Source organism: Pavona decussata, unplaced genomic scaffold (assembly GCF_977016875.1).
Source record: "Pavona decussata unplaced genomic scaffold, jaPavDecu1.1 SCAFFOLD_912, whole genome shotgun sequence".
NCBI lineage: Eukaryota > Metazoa > Cnidaria > Anthozoa > Scleractinia > Agariciidae > Pavona > Pavona decussata.
In genome coordinates, this window is record NW_028145943.1 from 414162 (window position 1) to 430000 (window position 15839).

The following is a 15839-nucleotide window of genomic DNA, read 5'->3' on the forward strand; positions in this document are numbered from 1 at the left end:
AACTGGCACAAATTCAAGCCAATTTAATATGCAAATGAATAGCCTGACATTGATACATGTATTAAGGAAGCCCAATTAGCAAGGAAACCAAACACAATACATAACTACCTTCCTCGCACAATATTTTCCTGGAAAAGTTCCCTCACAATGTTGCCAATGTTTGATGTATTAACCTGTGGTGAAAGTTGAAAAATATTAAGCTCAGGTTTCGAACTTCTTTCAATTGGAAAATACATCTCTAAGCAGTCACATTGTACTTTTAATTAGTAAAGATTATCAATTAAAGAAAATTATGATTCTTTGCATCTTTTTCAAGATGGAGAGAACATTTACCTTGCAGACCCCATTACTTCGCTTTTCAATAACATGTGGACTCTGAATTTCAATATTCAACCAACCGTTGTAACCCTTTTCACTGCTGTCAAACACTGCAGCAGACTTCTTAGAAAACAATAAAGATGCAACGGGGTCAAGTGGTCATGTTCAGGTGCTGTGATTGGCAAATTTCAATCCTCTCTCATAATTGTTGGTTTCCGTGTTTTTGCAGTCAGCTGGTTGTCGCTGTACTGATTGAAGGTAGTAAAACATGCAAATAGTTCCAAGGTTGGAGTTCAAGTTCGATTCAGAAGCCGTATGTTATTGAAAGGCGCAGTAATGAGGAGAGAGGTGAAAAGAGCCTCAAATGAACCGTTGTACGCCATACGAAAAATAAAACTATAGAAAATTTAAATCCTAAAGTTCAACATAAGAGGGACAGTATCACGCTATTTTTAGTAACACATTAAAAATTGAAAAGACACTCGGTTGATAGCAGCCAAGATATAATGACCAAAATTCCATTAAAAGACTATCAGAGTGCAAAGAAACTATCCACGGATATTTTTGCCGGCAGATGATCAAAATAAAAATGGGTTCAGATTTAAAAATGTCGGGCCAACGTTTTCAATTTTTGCTGTCGGACCTGTCGTAATGCACTAAAAATCGTTCATACTATATTTTGGTTCAACCTTTCGTCTCAGTAGAATCGCTATTAATATTTCTTTAAATTTGAGATTTAGAAGTTAATTAACACAGTGGTTAAATTTTAAATTTAGTGATTTTTTGCCCAAAATCATGATATCTCCCATGACACTGCCCCTTTAGGATTTTCTGTTTTATTCAGAGTACCCTCGTTTGTGGCTTGTGATAAGTCATCGGAGAAACCTAGCGCCATTTTCAACCCACAGTTTGGCCATAATTAATTTTTGATATGACACTGGTCCATTCGATCTGTCCACAACCCTTCCAGTATTAATTAAAGTTGTGAGAGTGATTCTGACTTTCAGTTTGGTCAAAGAAATGCTTAACAGCCACCCAGGTTTAGGCTACTGTATATAAACAAGACTGTACACCTGAATGCAGTGTGTTCTTTAGTCAGTCTGGCCACTACATTAATGGTAATACTGTACAGTCATGTAACTAAAGAAAGCATTTGGTACCATTATGTATTGGACAAAACTAATTTTGTACGCAGTGTACCTTGTTCACAAGTCCATTGATGCTTTTCTTAAGAGCTTCCCAACTGAGACGCTGATATGCTTCACTGAAATTCAAGGTATGGACAGTATCATTTATTTGTTACCTTACGGCTTATAATAATGAAAACTGATCACAGCTACAGCTGTATTCTTGAAATGGTTTCAGATATCATGCGAAAGGTTACAAATCAGCCTGTCAACCGTTTTATCCCCAACTTTGAAAAAAATAATCAGATTATCTCAATTTTGCTGACAAGATCAGGCAAGGTCTTCTGCAAACACCTTAACTCACCTGCTCTTGTCTTCAATGCTCTCCTGCATCATTTTAAGTCTTGCTGGTGGAATGTATGCACCTCCTGAATAAAAATTAAAAAAGAAAAGCACATGAAGCATGTAGGAGTATTGCTACTCTTCCCTGGATGGGATGCTGGTCTATTGCAGGGTCAACCCAGTCAACCACTAAACAACCGTACCTGCCACAAGTTCACAAAAACTAGAAAAATGCTAATAATAAGATATCATTTCCAACCTGGCCATCAATACGGTCACATTCACTGTATTTTAGATTAATATGCCTTTTATCCTGGTTTACACTGTGTGTGTACATACAAAGAAAAGCATTCATTCGTTTTCTAAAATGTGTAAAGAGGAACCGCAAGTTTCATCGTTACCCTGAGTTGGTGCAAAAAATTCCCTGACCTTGAAAAAAAAAAAAAAGAATCTGTTTTTCTCTGACTCTTTTCTGACCATACAATGTACAGTGTGGCAACCTGTACAGTGTATGCCACTGTAAAGCAGACACCTCTCTGAAGAAGCCCCTGAGAACTGGTGCTGGCCCAACTGTACAGTGCACATGCCTGTGTCTGTAGCTAAACTTGCTTTAAGTTATAAATTCTAATGCAGATAGCTACATGTACATGTAGAGGTCATACTGTAGGAGTCCACCTTAGAGAGAGCTCACAGCTCTGACATAAAATATATGTAAAGGTAAAGGGATAAGTTTTTATTAAGCAACTGTGGTGCTGCGTCAGTTGGGGAACAGAAACAAGATTTGGTTTTATTGACTGAGCTGATATATGTAACTTAAGGTGATTTGGCCACCATAAAGAGATTCCCGTGCACTCCAATCTCTTTATGGTTGCCAAAATTACATTATCAACTCAATGTTTAAACCAATAAATATTAGTGTAGAGTCCACAAACCTGTTTTTGTTAGAAGAGGATTGTTAGGATTTCCCTTTTTCTTAGCAGGTGCTGCAACCTCTTCTGTTTTATCATCTTTCTCTCCTGCTCCTTCTTCTGTTCTTTCCTCTGTTCTTCTGCCAGACCCACCATCCTTATCATGTTCCTCTGAAGGGCTGCGCTCACGCCTCTGATGTTTCTTCTCATCATCTGATGGTGTGTCTCGTCGTCGTCTTCTTTCAGATCTATGATCTCTTCTTCTTCTGTCACTTTCTCTATCGTTATTTCCATCACCACCCCCAACATCATCATCATCATCACTTCTACGTCTTCTTCTGTGTCTTTCTTGTTCCCTTCGACGTTCTGTCCTTCGATCAGATGTCCTGTCATCATCACTATCACTCCTCTGTGTTCTCCTGCGATGTTTTCTCTCATCCTCATCCTCATCACTCTTATTTTTATTCTCCTTGTCTTCTTTACTGCGTTTTCTACAAAAGTAGCAACATCAACAACAGGTTTAATTTACATAGTACTGATCTCGTACCATGGTTATTGAGAATACATGTAAATGTGCTCTTGTGAATCAATCACAAAGTCAATACCTCGCAAATTGTGTTTTTTCAAGACAGGCATGCATTTTCACATAATTTATATACTTGACTATAATTTTAGAATTTTGTTTATTAACTTTAATTACTTATTTAATTTCTTAATTTTAAAAAAGGCCATGTCTAGACCACTATAACACAAGTTTAAAATATGAAAAACAGGTCAATAATGACAATGGTCTTTACTATATATTTATTTACAGGCCAACACCAAATTTTGAATCTCACTGTACATTATATGCATATTCAACCATAAATAAGTCTTTACTAGTCAATGTACCTCTGGTAGTCACTTCCAGACTTGTCGTCATGGTATCGCCTCTTATCATGATGGTCCCTAGAACTGGAAAGTGTAAAGTACATGTAAATGTACATGCAACGTTTATTTAATTTAATATTCCTGACAGATGAAAAAAGCAAAAAGTACGTTTATATTAGAGTTACCTTTACTTATTACAGCTACTGTTGTAAATTACATGTAAGTTACAATGATTCTTTTAGTTAGTATGATATTTGAATTTTTTTTCTTCTTCCCCAGCCTTGATTAGTTTTACTACCCGGGGTGGAAGAATTTTTGTATTGATTTATTTGCTTGTAATGTAATAAAGCTTTGTTGTTGTACCAAAAGGACAACCTCATTCCTAAGGTCTCTCCTCTACCTGTCCCAACGAGTGAGAAAAATTGAGCTTTGCGCAACAAAGTGGAAGCCTGGTTTTGGAGTGGACAAGAAATCTTGACAAAGAGTATCAAAAGAAGGACCCCTCCCTCAGTCTAATCTTTAAGGACACATGTGACCAGCCCCAACCAGGTTCTCTCCCTCTCTCGCTCCTTGGAACGGGAAGAGAAGAGACCCTGGGAACAAGGTTGCCAAAAGGTTAGTTCATGTATTTGGACAAATGGCACATCGCAAACAATCAGAAAAGTAAGCGCACATCAGCAATCGATTATCTCAAATGTTTTGCAGTTAGTAGGATGAATTATAAAAGGAGATGTTGAAAGCAAGGCCCAGTCCTCCCTGCCCTAGATATGGAAGAAGACGAACGTCTAATTAAAGTAAGTGACATTAAAATAATCAAGCTACTGGTTGTTGGCATATTTTGACAGGGCTTAGTCATACCATTCCTGAAAAGCGTTTTTAGAACCTAATTTAGCCATTTAAGCTTAACAAGTTCTAACTTTGATTTACCATTTAAATTAAGATTTGTCGAGTGGCAGTTTAACTTTGTACTTAAATTCTGGACTTACTATCTGTCAAGCGGTGATCTTGAGCGCGATCTTGACCTTGCACTGCCAGCGATGGGTGAATTCGAATGACTTACAGGCTTCTCAAAAAAAAAAAGAAGCAAGAACTAGTTATTATCAAGCAATGCAAAACAGATCTTTGAATCTCTTCTCAAAGGATAAAAGGAGAAACATTCAGACCATTACATTCCATTCCAGTAGCGTATTTCAACGGTTTTCTCCACACTGAAGAAGGGTTATATACCCGAAACGTCTGTGTTTCTTTCAAACCATTTTTGACACTTTTTGATAATTATTTTTATATCAATCCACTCCGAAAACATTTTCAAGTGTCACGCATTTCCTTTCTCCGAAACATTCAGACCATCTCACCTTAACAACACTGCGTATTCTGGAGCGTTCAACCGCCGCCATTTTGGATCCTCAAGTTATTAAAATTCTTCAATGAGTTCCCATAGGTTTCTCCACTAAAATGGTACGAGATTTCCTTGAATTTTTGTCTTTTGTGGCTAAGATTTTGGGCTTACAAGCGTTGTCTTGATCTTCCAACACAGAAAACGCACGACCTTCGCTTTAGCAATGTAACCGCGCCTAAGCTTTGCTCCAAAAAGACTGGGCACTGATATCCTTGCGTTACGACAACGCGACGTGACAGACGTTGCATACGCGTTACATAATAGACATAACCCGTTTTCACACCGTGGCGAAAATATAATACTCACAAATGTATTCATTAGAAATATTAAATTAAATTAGAGCCACGCGTTCGAGGATAACCATGGGTGCGACTTGAATCAAATTTCAACCAAGAAACTCACTCTTTCCTGTTGCCTAGAAACAACTTTCTGTGACAAGTGATAACTACAGCGTACGAACTAGACTTCAAAAGTCACGCTCGTACTCGCACCCTTATAATTTGAAGGAGAGAAAAACCTCTATCTCCAAGTTGAAATAGAGGTAGCGTGTGTGTGTATGTTGGGAGGAAGGCTGGGGATTTGGGGGGGGGGGGGGGGGTCTGGCATGTGGTCCATCTCATCATCAACACTGAACTGATAGACACGAATAGAAACATCAGGCCTTAGGTTAATGTAAAACAATTGTATCTAATATGTTTTACCCACAAAAGAGTTCAATTAAAAAAATGTGCCAGGCAAAATGGACCAAGGTGGGTTGTTCTCTTTGCATTCGAAATGACATATACAGCTATTTCCATTAACGTTGTCGGATTAAAATCAAGCTAAAAGACAAGACCGCAATGTTTTGTGGGATTATTTTTTAAGAACAATTTCATCAAAATCATCCCTGCACGTGCAGGTCATTGTACTGCCAATTACAACCTTTTGTTTTCTCCAGGCATGACTGATTTCGATGAATTTATTCATAAAAATCCCACGTAAACTTTCGGTCTTGTCTTCACGTTAGTTGAAATGACTGTATATACCCTGTTGAAACATTCAAAAAATTGGGAATTTTCTTAACAGCCCTGTTCAAGAAATTATTTATACAGTTTACTTCAAGAATCAATTTTAGAAAGTAATTGCTTTGTTAGTTCAATAGGCTGTTGCATCTGGACGTATACAAAACATGGACCCAGGTCCATGGACCACCCCTGTGGACTGGGTCCATGGACCACTCCACCCTTTGGACCCGGTCCATGGATCACCACTAATAAATTTTCGAAGGCATATTTTACCTGCCAATATAATAAAGGATGGACTGCGGACTGAGTATAAAATACAGATTAAATATGGCGTTCAATATGTAATTCACCTTCTACTTTCTATGTAATTGAGATTTTATGCATGCTTTTACCACTATTGAGCTTTATACGCAATCCATATTTAGTTTTCTTTGCAATCGTAGAGTCTGATTTCTGGTGAGTATATGTACTGACGAGGTGGATTTCGTTCTTCATCACACTTTTTCAAACAAATCATCCGGGCGCAAGCAGAATGAGAAAGACTGGGCCAAGTTCCGAGTATTTTTATTAGGGGATGGACTACGGGATGCAGAATTCAGAAGACCATTGCTATTCTTTTGGAGTCATACGTTGTCGAAACTAAACTAAACTTTACATGTGCAGTCAAGAAATGCGGATAAAACGAAGCCTATTGGAGTGTAAACAAACACATGCCATCACATGAAGTAGGAACAAGATAAAAGGTTGGTTTCGTTTATGATCTGTTGCAAAAGGTGCTCGCGAAGAGCAGTGTTTACATTTCGAGATATCGGGTGGAGGGCCAATTCTGCATAACCAACCTCTTTGGGAAAAACCCTATCCTATTGAACTAAAATTAAAACTCTGCGCGAGATGATCATGAAAATAGCAGTCCTCAGGGCTAGTCCATGGACTGGGTCCACGAGGTGGTCCATGTTTTGTATACGTCCGTTGCATCTGTATTACAACAGTTAATGTGGGGAGGGAAGTGGAGGTATAGTATCACAGGGATTTGGGGTCTTTTCAAAACTCAAACCATTTAATCTACAGATAATGACCAAATTTTGTTACACTGAAGCATCTCTGACCATAGGAGGACTGGGTCAGAAAGGGCTGCAACTTTAAAAAAATTAGCAAGTTTTCGTATTTTCATCTCCAAGTGCGCTAAAACGAATCATGTTAACAGAGAAAGTTCAATGATTATCAATTTACCACTTCTTCATTTAGCAAGGCCATTATGCTTATATATATATATTTTTTTGATACTACATGTAACAGCAAGCCTTGTAGTCTACATGTAAGTAGATAAAAGTAAAATAAAGCCTCATGAAGCTTCTTGGAAGCATAAAAAGTTAAAATTTAATATTTACAAAAGCCCATCTTATAGAATAAAATACAAATCACTAATACAATTTTAAAAAATCTGACCACAGTTCAAATATAAAAATATATTTAATATATTCATAACAATTACTTGTAAGTCTCAAGTATGAGGGTCCCCAATAGGTTTTTCGGGATCCGTGGCTTTTTGAAAGGTCGGGATTCGGGATTTTAGGCGAAAAGAGCGACGATATTCGGGATTAGAATTAAGGACGGGACGCGGGATTTGACGAATTTTACGAAGAGGGATGCGGGAAATGTTACTATAAGGAAACGAGATCTGGGAAGTACGGTGTCGAAAATGTACAATGAAAATCTAGTTGTTACCGTCCTGGAAGAGAAAATAAATGTCTTTACAGATAAAATTTCTTTGTACTACCTGAGACTTTGCAGTTAACTTGAGCCGTTAAGCCTAAACAAATGCAACAGAGCTGGCTTACACAACGGTATAAACGAGTTAATTCAAATAGCTCCGAATGATAAGAAAACCTCCATTCGGAAAATTTGAGTAGTTTCCTTCATGGTCAAAATCAAAAGGTCAACAGAAAGATCTCACCACATTTTGATGGAAAAAGAAAATCTCTCAGAAACGTACTCAGGAAAGCACTTAATCCAGAAGTCACCTGTCACCTTTTCAAATATCTGTTGCAGTCCCAAGTAGTGGTACATGTACGTGAGTAGCAATGCTCTTCAGACTTTGATGACAGAAAAGTTTTCCAAGGATCAATGTGATAAGAAAGGCAGCAGTCACCATTCAATTGAGAGAAAATAGAAAAAAAAAAAAGGAAAAAAGAACAAGCTCTAAAAAGAAATTGCACAAGACTTATCAGTTGACTGACGTGATTCGCAGGAAACTTTGAAAACGTCTAAATAAAATGAACGATGTTGTCGTTATGGTGCAAAGAAATAGCAGAAATAATCTTACAGCTAATTTCTCGCGTGACCATAGACCAGAACAAAGATCAGTGCTCAGATTTGCAGTGCGAGTTTACACCAACTGAAAACTGCCTTTTTTCGTCGAGGTAAGAAGCTTGAAAGAAATTATGACCTGACCGGGATCGGGATTGTGCTAAAACAGCGGTCGGGATTACGGGATTGAGTGAAAATTTTGTCCAAGATGGCGGGATTGAAGAACCCTATTGGGGACCCTCATGTATCACAACTAGGTTATATTTTAGTTGGTGTTGCCATGCAGAACCTTACGTAATTTTTGAAGATCTATAATATTATTGAACTGGGTTGCCACTTATCAGGACAATAAAAATTCCCTGACATTTCACTGACCACAAAAACGTTCTCATGCAAGGACCATAGATGGCAAATTTTTTGCCATTATAGAGCCAGCGATGAAGCCACAGAAATCAGTTCCTTTATCCTTTTAGCACCGATATCAATATTCATTTTCTCATAACTGTTCTCAAAAGTACTAGTGATGAGAATTTGTTTACACATCAAAACAACTTGTCCTTGGTAATCATTTTCATTATTCTCATAATCTGAGTGCTTGAACAACAGTGAATATATTGAAATTGTAAAATTAGCTAACTGTTCACTCTCTTTCAGGTAGAACTTTGTATTTCCCTGACATATCATGCAGAATTCCCTGACTGTATTAATAGATATAGTTGTTTTTTTAGTTCACGTTTTAAGCTGTTTCTTGTTCTGATTTGTTTGTTTCTTCTTTGACTGTGATGTATTTAAAATTAATGTAAATGGCGTTGGCTCTCTCAATAAGCACTATTTTGCTCTTAGAGCAAATGTTGAAATAAAATATTGTTTAAATAAAAAAAAAAAGAATTCCCTGACTTTACCCTGACCTCGAAAAAATTATCTTTTCCCTGAATTTTCCCTAGCCTGACCATGGCAACCCGTGACAAAGACTATGTTAAATGTATTCAAAGGCAATTTGTTTGAGGTACATTACACTAAAGCATCATTATACATGAGGCACCCTATGAGCACAAAAAAACTTTGGTGTAAATATTTAACGCTCCTCTTCATGCAATGCTTTTGAAGCAAAAATTAGTTGGTAGCTGAGACCAGAAGGCTCTGTAACAGTTTCCATGGTGACGTGCATAAACCCTCCATCTTTCAGCTTCTCTATATAGGCCTCAGGGCGCCAGTGAGGTCCATACTTCATAAAGCCTTTATCAGAAGCTTCTTTTAGCCTCTCGTGCATAAGACCTGTTATCATCAAACCACCCGGCTTCATGACTCGTTTAAGTTCTGAAATTCCCTCATCAAGGTTTGGCCAAAAGTAGTAGCAATTTGTGTGGAATACGCGGTCAAAAAGGTTGTCTGAGTATGGAAGTTCCATGACGCTACCTAAATGGATTTCTAGCTTCTGCTTGTCCATTGAGGATTTGAAATGTTTTTTCACATGATCTACCTGATAGAAAAAAAAAATAAATAGTTCATTTTATTAGGGCAAACATGTGTTACTTAGCCTGCGTTGCAGCCGGACTTGTCAGTGCTCAAGACCCTGACCTGTCACTCAAGACCCATAAAGAACTCGACCATACCAGAGATTGTATAGACTGTCTGCGATGCAGGCTAGCATTGCTTCATGTTAACTAAAATCGCTATTTTCAGGATTACAGACATCGAGCCATTGGCCTAATGTCTACCATGCGTCATACTTTAGAGTTGGAAACATTAAGACCCCAGTCAGCTCCAGCCACTAAGCACATTAACTATAAAATGGGCCATTGAGATGATAAATCAGGCTTAAGGGGAACAAAGAGATGAAAGAATTTTGGGGGAGTTGGAAGCTTTAAATTTTGTATTCTGGGAGGAGTTATGGAAGGAGGTGAAAAATAGACTTTTTTTATTTTTATTACTTTACTATTATAATTATTATTATTATTATTATTATTATTATTATTATTATTATTATTACTATTATTTTTATTATTATTATTATGCGCAGTAAAACTATCTGTATGCACAGTATAAGAAAGCACCACAGGGCGTGTAGCGTAACCTGTGAGCCAAGCGAAAGTTAAAATACATATATAAAAAATATACATAATATATAAAAAAATATAAAATATATAAAAAGACCTGTAATCATCAAGCCACCCGGCTTCATGACTCGTTGAAGTTCTGAAATTCCGTCATCAAGGTTTGGCCAGAAGTAGTAGCAGTATAAGTATTATTATTATTATCATTATTATCATTATTATCATTATTATTATTATTATTATTGTTATTATTATTATTTATTTTTCGATGGGGGGAGGAACTAATTTATACATGTTTTTAAAAAGCTTCCAATGACAAATCTGGTAAAAAAAAAAGCAAATGTTCAGTTTGTATGCTTGGTATTTCTTGCGGGTGAGGGATGTGTACGTCTGTAGTTTTGACTAATGGGAATTTTGGAGGTATTACAATATGGCTTCATTTGCTCTTCCCTTTTAGATCAGAGTATCCCAACATTCTAGGGCAAAGACAACAAAGGACTAGAGAGATTTCGAATTATGTTTACGCCAAACGGCAGAAATGACCACGTGACCACATTTACCCTATATTTGCCGCTCGCTGTTTTCAGTTTCTCAGTAAAATATTGAGTACAGTCAAAACTGTATATAATGGCCCTGTATTAAGCGGCCACCCTCTATTAAGCGGCCAGTTTTTAAAGTCCCGATTTTTCACGCATACAAGCGCTGTATTTGTTACCCGTACTAGACGGCCACCTCTATTAAGCGGCCGCGGCCACCCTGTAGCAGTCCCATGTTTGTCTTTCTTTGTTATGTTTACCTGTGCTAAGCGGCTACCCTTGAATGGAAACTAAGCCATATGCACAGTACCATGGATAACCGGAATTGTTGCTGGCAGTGCCGACAGTCAACGACTTGCTCTACAAACAAAAGTTTCAAATTCCGAGGCGCCAAACCCACGTGTCCCACTTGTTTAAGTTGCTGTAATTCTTACCCTATTCCTATTTTAACTTGAAGAATTTTATTATATATTGTACATGTGTTACTTTTAATTAGCAACATTACCGTTATAACTCCACTTCGATCGTAACAACTATGAAATGACGGAAAGAAATATTTTGCTGTGAACTGCAAGTCACTAAAGTAAGTGAGTTAGAAATACAGTACTGTACACCGTACAAGAGTAGAGGACAATTAATTGCACAGTTTTACACAATGTTACATTATATTATACTATAAAGTTACAAGTTGGCACTGAACTTTGTTTAAGGACAGTGCCTACTATTGTTACTGCGCATACGTTCTGCGCATCGCGAGATACTCGGGTTTCCTATGGGTGGTGCCTACTAATACAGGAATATTTTTACGCGGTTTAAATTTATACGGAGAAAGCAGAACTTACCAAATGCTTTTGGTATCTCAAAAGAAAATTGGGGGTAACCATGCGTTTTTCAGAGATAATGAAGCTTCAATTTAGGAAAAAATCCCATACATTGCTTTATATTTTGGCGTTTTTTAGAGATATTATTGCTTAATTATCTCTGAAAAATGCATGGTTACCCCCAATTTTCTTTTTGGATTCCAATAGGCCTTGCTGAGATCTGCTTTTCCCGCATAGTCATAAACCGCACAAAAATACTTCGGTATTAGTAGGCACCGTCCTTAAAGTATTGATCTCTTGAAAGAATGTTGATTGTCCTGTTGTCTCCTTGCATGATATGTTTTTGTATGATACACCATTAAAATTGACATTAGACAACGCCCAGTGAGTAATTTTAGTGATCCTGTATTAAGCGGCCAGTTCCCCAAGTCCCGAGGGTGGCCGTTATATACAGGTTCGACTGTAGTTAATATTTAGCATCAAAGGTCAGAATTAATTTTGCACTATTCTCATCTGCGTATTAGTTTTCTCAAGAAAACATAAACATGAATCTTGCATTTGCCATTTGCTGTAAATGCAATTCTAAATCTCTCTATTATCATGATTACAACTCAATAATTACCATCTGTTCAGAGATGTCAACACCGTGAACCTTGCCACTTCCATGCTCCACTTTTTTCAAGGCAGCATCTAATCCAGCTCCGGGACCAAAGCCAACCTCAAGGACCTGATGATCGGGTTGAATATCCAGATGCTCAACTACTACATTTTCCACGCCTTTGTTGCCCCTTTGAAGAATTACCTGCAGGACAAAATGAACATAAAAATTAATCATTTCCCTTTTAGGGAATAGCATTTGCTGTAGTGTGTAAATAATATAAGTTGATGAGTTAACCATTGAGGTAATTTTGATAGCTATTTTAATTGCCCTTTGTTAAGGGCAGGGGTATTTTGCAGAATGTAAGCTCAAATGAGGCTGATTGAGAATTAGTTAGCATATGAACATTACTAAATTTCCATATCAAAAGCAGTAAGGTCTGTATAACAACAAAGTTAACTCCAGCCTCGCTTCGCTGAAGAGATTGATCACAACGAGGCTGAATGGAGGAATATACATTAGCAGAAATGTGTGTAAATATTAAGGACAGTACCTAATTTGCTACTGCGCAGCTTAACTAGGGAATACCCCACCACTCCAAAGTAATCTTGAAAAGAGTGGCTCATGGCTACACAGCCACGTGGCTACGTGGCTATGCAGCTATGCGTACGAGCCTAAACAAACGCTCTACACCACAGGTATTCCAAGCTGTATGAGCGTTAAAATAAAGACCTTTGTTTTGACCTTTGTAATTTGAGTGTCACGATGAGTGTTACGCAATGGCGTAAATTATAAGGGTTTGTATGGGAATTTACGAACGTGTTTTGGAATCGAAAATAAAGGGCATGAATTGGAAAAAAAATGGCTTACCTTGTCTCCTCGGTATCTTGCCAGTGTTTGTGTGCCGTATTTTGGCCATTTCAGTGCGATTTAGTGGGTTTTAGGTTTGCTGATTTCATAACATAGAGAGGAAATCAGCAAACCTAAAACCCACTAAATCGTAGCTGCGTAGCCGCGTAGCCACGTAGCTGCGTAGCCACGAAGCTACGTGAGGGAGAGGGGGTGGTATTTGCCACTGTTTCTGCGTAGCCACGTATCCACTCGTTTCAGGGTCACTTTTGGAGCGGCGGGGTATTCCCTCTATATTGTTGCACGGTTTAAAACTAAGCAGACAAAGCACTCAGCAAGTGCTCTTAGTATCCAAAATGACTGGGGGTGACCATGCATTTTTCAGCGATATTAATAAAAAAAGCTTCAATTTGGAAAAAAACACCATACATTGCCAAGCTTTTTAGAATGAGCTTAATTATCCCTACAAATGCGTGGTTACCCTCAATTTTCTTTTTGAATTCCAATAGCCCTTGCTAAGATCTACTTTTCTCGCACAGTCATAAACCGCGCAAAAATATACTTCGGTATTTAGTAGGCACCGTCCAACAAGATAGTCGTTCACGTACAAGGAATCGAGTGCACCAACTCACCCTTACGAAGTACCCTGCAAGTCCCTTCGGCTCCTTAAGATTTCTTGCGACCAAGTCAACGACTTTTTCTCGGCTAATCACGATGATAGTAATAATGATAATAATAACAACAATGATAACAGCAGCCAAGGCAGCCATCTCTCGTCATTTTTGAGCGTCTTTCCTCATTCCCAGATCTCTTTTTGTAACCGACGGAAATCTGGGGACGACTAGGGACCGTGGGGGAGGGGGGTGACCACAGGGAGCCCACACAAACCGTGTGACTGGTGACTGTTTACAAAATTTAAAGGATTTGTATGGAAATATTATAAGGTTCGTATTATAGCCAAATGTTAGGGAAAATATTTATCTGAAAAGTCACAATAAATGTAAACTTACCTCAATCGTTGTGCTTTGTCGTTCTTTTGCCAGAAAACGGCGAATTTAGGCGATTTTGAAGGTTTTGCTTTCGTCGTTTACCTGAGCGTTATATAACGCTCAGGTAAACGACGAAAGCAAAACCTTCAAAATCGCCTAAATTCGCCGTTTTCTGGCAAAAGAACGACAAAGCACAACGATTGAGGTAAGTTTACATTTATTGTGACTTTTCAGATAAATATTTTCCCTAACATTTGGCTATAATACGAACCTTATAATATTTCCATACAAATCCTTTAAATTTTGTAAACAGTCACCAGTCACACGGTTTGTGTGGGCTCCCTGTGGGTATGGGGGTACAAAAAGCTACCTAAGTTAAGAGCTGACCAACCCCATTCTCTGCCCGGCGCCTGGGAGTTAATTTTTTTCCTCCGTATCAATCAGTCTCATGTCTTGAATCTGGGATAAACCCGGGATAAATGACATGGCACTGATCTGAAGACAAGACAAATCAGTTCGTATTTTTGCGAATATGCGCTGAAAACGAGGGAAAGGCAAACGGCGAGAACCATCCTGGGATGGGCTTCATTTCGGTACCTTGTTAATTCTATTCCTCTTTGCCGTTTTTGCTGCTGTTCTCGGGAAGAAACAACGTATGGGCTGTTTACGTGGAGGGAGGAAGATCCTATCACTAGGAAGATCCGAGAAGGCGGAAAAACTTTTAATTTGCTTTACATGCAGAAATTTCGGCCGAAGTGGTTACCAAGAGGAGAAAAAAAAGAAGAAGAACTGTTGGCCTTGAGCAGCTGAACGCCCGGCTGCCGCCATGTTTGTTCTCTTTGTCCCTAGTACTTTAGGATCTTCCGAGCGAAAGTAGTTTCATGGTACTAGGATCTTCCTATCTCTCAGCTAGGCAGTTCCTTTTTCCTGAGGAAGATCCTATCGCCAGGGCCAAGTACAACTTTTTGCATGTAAACTGAATACAGAAAACATATGGCGCTAGGATGATCCGCCCTCTAGGACCTTCCTAGTGTTAGGATCTTCCTCCCTCCATGCCGTAAACAGCCCCCTAGCCGGTAAACCCTATAGTCTGGGACGAAAAGACTCCGTAGTCAGATTCATTTTTTCGCTGTTGTCAGCCTTGTTCTCAGGCGGATAGAGCAGAGCAGAGCTGAAACAAATACAGCAAGAAATATTCATACTAAGTGTATCAGCCATACTTGCACATTGGATCATTGTAATGATCTGTTATATCAAAGGAACAAAGTAAGATAACGTGTAAAAGCAAGATATAACACAGTATGTGAATGCCGGTGAACCATATTTTCACATAGTACGTTATATCTTGCTCTTACACGTTAACTTACGGAGCAGAGCTGCCTGTTTGTGGCTTCGGACCGAGCGCGACAGCACGATTCTTATCGATCGATTTTGCGGTCAGCTAAAGGGTGAGATGACTGAAAAGATTCCGGAAATATATATAATTTTTTTTAAGACAGCGCCCTTGCCGTGACATCGAGATCTACAACAAGAAAGGGCCGTTAGTTAGAAAACTGTAATAGGTTATCACGCCTCCCTCTGTGTATTGTATAATTGTAAAAGAAAGTAAGAACTCTCTGAAAAATTTGAACGCGTGGCAAATGCATGACCGTACACAAAAGTGACAAAGATGCTATAGTCTCAGTAGTTTTCTCCCAGAATACAATTTTATTTATTT

The 15839-nt window shown here is 38.3% G+C and overlaps 2 protein-coding genes across 7 annotated transcripts in view; both read right to left on the reverse strand.

Moving 5' to 3' along the window:
• Window positions 1-5145, reverse strand: part of LOC146448493 (pre-mRNA-splicing factor CWC22 homolog) — a 49693-nt gene extending 44548 nt beyond the window's left edge. For 5 of the 6 annotated variants that reach the window (XM_085102522.1, XM_085102521.1, XM_085102520.1 and 2 more), the window contains exons 1-7: window positions 4921-5144; window positions 4552-4628; window positions 3587-3649; window positions 2720-3186; window positions 1810-1873; window positions 1519-1582; window positions 109-173 (exon numbers count right to left, since the gene is read on the reverse strand). In XM_085102522.1, the coding sequence (XP_084958648.1) occupies window positions 109-173; window positions 1519-1582; window positions 1810-1873; window positions 2720-3186; window positions 3587-3649; window positions 4552-4628; window positions 4921-4962 (842 nt within the window). In that variant the 5' untranslated portion in view covers window positions 4963-5144. Of the gene's footprint in view, window positions 1-108; window positions 174-1518; window positions 1583-1809; window positions 1874-2719; window positions 3187-3586; window positions 3650-4551; window positions 4629-4920 lie in introns of all 6 variants that reach the window. The other variant, XM_085102524.1, reaches the window with a different exon arrangement.
• Window positions 5146-7326: 2181 nt separating this feature from the next.
• On the reverse strand, window positions 7327-13920 carry LOC146448500 (uncharacterized). The gene is made up of 3 exons (XM_085102555.1): window positions 13766-13920; window positions 12309-12488; window positions 7327-9755 (listed from the first exon to the last, which is right to left on the reverse strand). The coding sequence occupies exons 1-3, from the start codon at window positions 13901-13903 to the stop codon at window positions 9351-9353; spliced, it is 723 nt and encodes a 240-aa protein (XP_084958681.1). The 5' UTR covers window positions 13904-13920; the 3' UTR covers window positions 7327-9350.
• Window positions 13921-15839: the final 1919 nt, after the last annotated feature.